Source organism: Perca fluviatilis, chromosome 4 (genome assembly GCF_010015445.1).
Source record: "Perca fluviatilis chromosome 4, GENO_Pfluv_1.0, whole genome shotgun sequence".
Taxonomy (NCBI): domain Eukaryota; kingdom Metazoa; phylum Chordata; class Actinopteri; order Perciformes; family Percidae; genus Perca; species Perca fluviatilis.
In genome coordinates, this window is record NC_053115.1 from 424,240 (window position 1) to 430,239 (window position 6,000).

The 6,000-nt window shown below is 45.8% G+C and overlaps 1 protein-coding gene across 1 annotated transcript in view; it reads right to left on the reverse strand.

Annotated features, from left to right (window-relative positions):
• Positions 1 to 2,153: 2,153 nt before the first annotated feature.
• Positions 2,154 to 6,000, reverse strand: part of slc9a5 (solute carrier family 9 member A5) — a 22,822-nt gene continuing 18,975 nt past the window's right edge. Inside the window, 3 exon segments of the mRNA XM_039797003.1 lie at positions 2,154 to 2,835; positions 4,688 to 4,816; positions 5,082 to 5,151. Of these exon segments, the coding sequence (XP_039652937.1) occupies positions 2,225 to 2,835; positions 4,688 to 4,816; positions 5,082 to 5,151 (810 nt within the window). The 3' untranslated portion in view covers positions 2,154 to 2,224.

Genomic DNA, 6,000 nt, shown 5'->3' on the forward strand with positions numbered 1-6,000 from the left:
TATAAATGTTCTTTATGCTTCTTTTACACACTTTGGTCGTTCAAAATAAACTGTAGTTTTATAGTTTTATATATTTTCAGATTTACAAAATACATCTTTAGATTTGATATGAGACATTGTGACAGAATAAATATTAATTTGAGGCATGTGGGTGTGTGTGTTTGTGCGTGTATATATGTGTGTGTGTGTATGTGTGTGCATCTGTGTGTGCATCTGTGTGTGTGTGTGTGTGTGTCTCTGTGTGTGTGTGTGCGCTCGTGTGTGTGTGCATGTGGATGCGTGTGCATGTGTCCGTGTAGATACGTGTGTTGCTGTGTGTGTGTGTGTGTGTGTGTGTGTGTGTGTGTGTGGCGTGTGTGTGTGTATGTGTGTATGTTGTAATGTGTGTATGTGCCTGTGTGTATGTATGTGTGTGTGTGTGTGTGTATGTTAGTGTGTTGTGTTTGATGTGTGTGTGTGCGTGTAGATCATGTGGTACAATGCGTGTATGTATGTATTGTGTTGTTGTGCGTCAGTGTGTGTGTATGTCTGTATGTATGTATGTGTGTGTGTGTGTGTGTGTGTGTGTGTGTGTGTGTGTGTGTGTGTGTGTGTGTGTGTGTGTGTATGTCTGTATGTATGTGTGTGTGTGTGTGTGTGTGTGTGTGTGTGTGTGTGTGTGTGTGTGTGTGTGTGTGTATTATTACTATTATCAGTTCACTGCTCACATAAGTGACAGAACTACAAAAGTAAAGAGTCAAGCTGTTCCAGTCGGATCTTCTTCATCAGTAAAGTAACGACGGACAGAACTACAAAAACCAGACTCCAGTGGTGATGAGGCAGCATCCGGGTCGGTCAGCAGGATCACCGTGGTTACGGAGGATTTCTAGAAGAAGTGATGGATGCTCCACAGTCTGTGAGCGGCAGCGTTGAGTCGGTTCAGCCATCAGAGAGTCTACAGGTCTGAGAAGTCCCTCTGAGAGGCCTCGATGGGAGGAGGGTTGGGTAGCGTTTGGGGATAGCAGCGCTAAAACCATAACTTAAAAATAAAAGAACAGTCGCCGACATCAAAGAACGACTTGTTTATTGCTAAGGCCGTGTGGTCACATATAAAAAGAGGAACCACTGGATTGCAAAAGGCAGATTGACGTCGTTTTTGACACATTTTTCACCATTTTCTTGTTGCTTTTCCATTACTTTCCAACGTTTTTGGGAACTTTTGCTCGGTATACCCAACCCTACATGTGACACGATGCAACACTGATGATTGAAAAGGCAGATTTAAATGGAGCAAGAATCAACAGCAGAGCCAAGTCATGAAATGTATAAAATAAGAGTTCACTACTCAGCTGTCTGGACTTTTATTCTGAAAATCTCCTGCATCAGACTCTCAGAGCCTGCAGCAGCTGCTCATGTGCAAATATATTTATATACAGTATATATATATTTATGTATATTTATGTATATATATAACTCTAGTGATGTGCAAATAAGAGCAGCAGTGATTGGACGAGAAGGTGACCTCTGACCTCTGCAGTCACACTTTATGGTAGACTGGAAGGAGAGGAAGTGAGCTGCTTTCCTATTGGACGGTGTGACAGGATGTATGTGTGTGTGTGTTCGTGCATGTGTGTGTGTGTGTGTCAGCCTGAGTGTGTGTGTGTGTGTGTGTGTATGTGTGTGTGTGTCTCTGTATGTGTGTGTGTGTGTGTTACAGCTGTGTTGTGTAAGTGTATGTGTGTGTGTGTGTGTGTGTGTGTGTGTGTGTATGTTACAGCTGTGTTTGTGTGTGTGTGTGTGTGTGTGTACGTGTATGTGTTTGTGTGTGTGTGTCTCTGTGTGTGTCTCTGTGTCTGTGTTTGTGTGTGCGTGTGTCTGTGTTTGTGTCTCTTTATGTGTGTATCTCTGTGTGTGTGTCTGTGTCTGTGTGTGTGTGTGTCTGTGTGTGTGTGTGTGTCTCTGTGTGTGTGTGTGTGTCTGTATGTGTGTCTGTGTGTGTATGTCTCTGTATGTGTGTGTCTCTGTGTGTGTGTGTGTCTCTGTGTGTGTGTGTGTGTGTGTGTGTCTCTGTATGTGTGTGTCTCTGTGTGTGTGTGTCTCTGTGTGTATGTGTGTGTCTCTGTGTGTGTGTGTGTGTCGTGTGTGTGTGTGTGTGTGTGTCTCTGTGTGTGTGTGTGTGTGTGTGTGTGTCTCTGTATGTGTGTGTCTCTGTGTGTATGTGTGTGTCTCTGTGTGTGTATGTGTGTTACAGCTGTGTGGGCCCCCTGCTGTACAGCTCTCCACTGCCTGGCTGTGGGGTGGTCACCAGGCTCCTCAGGTAGACGCAGGGGTTCCTCCTCCGCCCGGTGGTTGGCGTGGGGCCGGGCGGCGCCGGAGGCAGCGCCGGCGGCCTCAGAGACGCCATGAGGGGCTGCAGCTCCTGCACCCCCATCTCCTCCTCTTTCTCCTCCTCCTCATTCTCCTCCTCCTCCTCCGCTTTCTTCTTCCTCTCGGGGAAGCAGAACGAGCCCTGTGGCAGCTGTGATCCGATAGCAATGGACGCGGCGCTACCGGCGGCGCTGCCGGCAGCGCTGCCCGGTGGCGTGTAGGAGGCCGGCCGTGGCGCCCCCAGTCTGGCCAGGGCGCTGACGCGGGGGTGCAGCGGCTCGGGGGGGGCCGGGGGCGAGGAGATGCTCTCCAGGGACGAGATGCTCTGGTTCCAGGCCTGCTGCAGGTCCACCGGGATGATCTTAGTCGCCTCCACCGACACGCAGGGGGGGGGCGAGCCCACGCTCGCCTTCCACGGGAGGTGGCTGCTGTCACCGCTGGGGGGGGAGGGGGGGTCAGCGGAGGGACTCTGACTCCCGTCCACAGCTGCTGGGACACACAAAACACAGGACAGGTGGACTCAGACTTTACGCTTAACGGTGCAGTAGGTAAGTCTTATAAAACTAACTTTCTGTCATATCTGCTGAAACTGACCCTATGTTCCAGTAGAACTACATGAATTATGTAAAATAAAATAAATCCAGCTCCTCTGGCTCCTCCTACAGCCTCAAAACTCTGTGAATATTAGAGAGGCTTTCCAGAGGTGGCGTGAGCTGCAGGATTTTAAAGATCTGAAGAACGATGCAGATGTAGCCACATTTCCTCTCGACAGGTAACATAATTACCATGAATGAAATATCTTTCACTTGGTTATTAGTCGTCAGAAGTCCACAGAGCTACGTTGGTGAGGATGATAGTAACGTTAGCACAGTGGTCGGTCTGATGTGATGCTGAAATGGCTAACGGTAGCCTGCTAGTTAGCATCGTTTTACTGTTGGTGAGTAAAGTTAACGTTGTGTTGGTGTTTAGTTATTGAACATGTTGTCTGACATGCCTAGTGTCAAACTCCCTTGTGTGGGAGGGGCTTAGGAGACGGTTTGGGCTGCAGCAGAAAGGGGGGAGGGGCTTAGGAGACGGTTTGGGCTGCAGCAGAAAGGGGGGAGGGGCTTAGGAGACGGTTTGGGCTGCAGCAGAAAGGGGGGAGGGGCTGAGAAGTTGTCGATGTTCAAATTTGTCGGCAAAGTCCTGGATCTTCACAATCTTCCCTACAGCAGCTTTAACGTAACGTTAGAACTGTGAGATGGGGTTTAACTTAGGGCTGCTCGATTATGGAAAAAAATATAATCACGATTATTTAACACGATTACTCGTTGACTTCTGGCAAGATGTTGCAATTATTGAACTTAAAAAAACAGTGAAAAAAAACATATTTTTTCAGTTTACTTGCAAAACGTAATGAGCTAAATAATTGCTTTTCTCGATTATTCTGTTTTTGTGATCATTGGGAGCCAAAATCATAATCACGATTACATTTTGATTAATTGCACAGCCCTAGTTTAACTTTAACATTTGATTTAAACTCCTTTTAATGTAATAGAAGAGCATTACAGGTAGGGGTCTGTGCAAACAAAACATGCAAGAATTAAATCCCCCTTCCAACCATGGATAGAGAGCCACTCTGCTTAGCCTGTTTATGAACTTCAATATTCAATGGAAAGGAATCTCATTTGTCTTTATATTTTTTGTGTGACCACAGAGTGTGTGTGTGTGTGTGTATGTGTGTGTGACCACAGTGTGTGTGTGTGTGTGTGTGTATGTGTGTGTGTGATCACACGTGTGTGTGTATATTTTGTCTCCACCGGGGATAACAATAATTGAGCAGAGGCAGAGATATGTAGAGCAGAAAACCCTGAATCAGATAGAGCTGATGGAGCAGAGGCCTGCAGAATAGTTTGTTGGTCTCACCTGATTTGGGTGGTTGTTTTGGCGTTTCACCTGATTTGGGTGGTTGTTTTGGCGTGTCAACTTGGTGGCGTTCACCTGATTTGGGTGGTTGTTTTGGCGTCTCACCTGATTTGGGTGGTGTGTTTTTTCACCCTGATTTGGGTGGTTTTGTTTGTGCGTGCCTCACCTGATTTGGGTGGTTGTTTTGGTGTCTCATCTGATTTGGGTGGTTGTTTTGGCGTGTCACCTGATTTGGGTGGTTGTTTTGGCGTGTCACCTGATTTGGGTGGTTGTTTTGGCGTGTCACCTGATTTGGGTGGTTGTTTTGGCATCTCACCTGATTTGGGTGGTTGTTTTGGCGTCTCACCTGATTTGGGTGGTTGTTTTGGCGTCTCACCTGATTTGGGTGGTTGTTTTGGTGTCTCACCTGATTTGGGTGGTTGTTTTGGCGTCTCACCTGATTTGGGTGGTTGTTTTGGCGTCTCCACCTTGCGAGCGACGAAGGTGATCCCGACGTCTTCCTCCTTCTCGGGGTCTGAATGTTCAGCTCGGTCCTCATCGGTCTCCACAGCAACCACCACCGGATCTGAGCCCAACATTTAACATAGAAACTCAAAAACTCTCAAATACAAACACTCAAGTTCAACGTCATCAACCTGTGTGTGTGTGTGTGCGTGTGTCTGTATGTGTCTCTGTGTGTGTCTGTGTCTGTGTGTGTGTCTGTGTGTGTGTGTGTGTGTGTGTGTGTGTGTGTGTGTGTGTGTGTGATCAGCATGAGTGTGTGTGTGTGATCAGCAAGAGTGGTGTGTGTGTGTGTGTGTGTGTGTGTGTGTGTGTGTGTCTCTACGTACTCTTGTCGTGCCAGCTGACGTTGCGTCGGGGTTTGTCGTTGCCGTCCTCCTTGGCGTCTGATCCTCGCCGCTGTTGGAAGAAGAATTATAACGTCAGCTAACCCAACAACCAATCAGCACACTGCTTTGTCTTCCACAATAGAGAGAAAGATCTGGAATTATAATCCACTTAATCTGCCTTTCACATTAACTGAAAACTGAAAACTTTCTATATCACAACTATGACAAAAAACGACATTAATAATAAAAAGCTAGAAAAACAGGAAAAAGTGACACAAAAAAACCATCAAAAATATCGCAAAAGGTGACAAAAACTTGCTCAAAAAAAACATGGAAAAAAACATCGGAAAAAGTGACAAAAAACTTAAAATTGACAAAAATAAAAAAAACACCAAAAAAGTAACAAAAAAATTGGAAAAAAATGTGACCAAAGAATTGGAATTAAATCGACAAAAACCTCGATATAATTGCAATTCTTTGGTCACATTTTTTAGAGCCAGCATATCTCCACCAGACTCCAAGTAAATAATCAGGACTTTTAGCATGTATAGAGCCAGCATATTTCCATCAGACTCCATGTAAATAATCAGGACTTTTAGCGTGTATAGAGCCAGCATATCTCCACCAGACTCCATGTAAATAATCAGGACTTTTAGCGTGTATAGAGCCAGCATATCTCCACCAGACTCCATGTAAATAATCAGGACTTTTAGCATGTATAGAGCCAGCATATCTCCACCAGACTCCATGTAAATAATCAGGACTTTTAGCGTGTATAGAGCCAGCATATCTCCACCAGACTCCATGTAAATAATCAGGACTTTTAGCGTGTATAGAGCCAGCATATCTCCACCAGACTCCATGTAAATAATCAGGACTTTTAGCGTGTATAGAGCCAGCATATCTCCACATGTGTGTG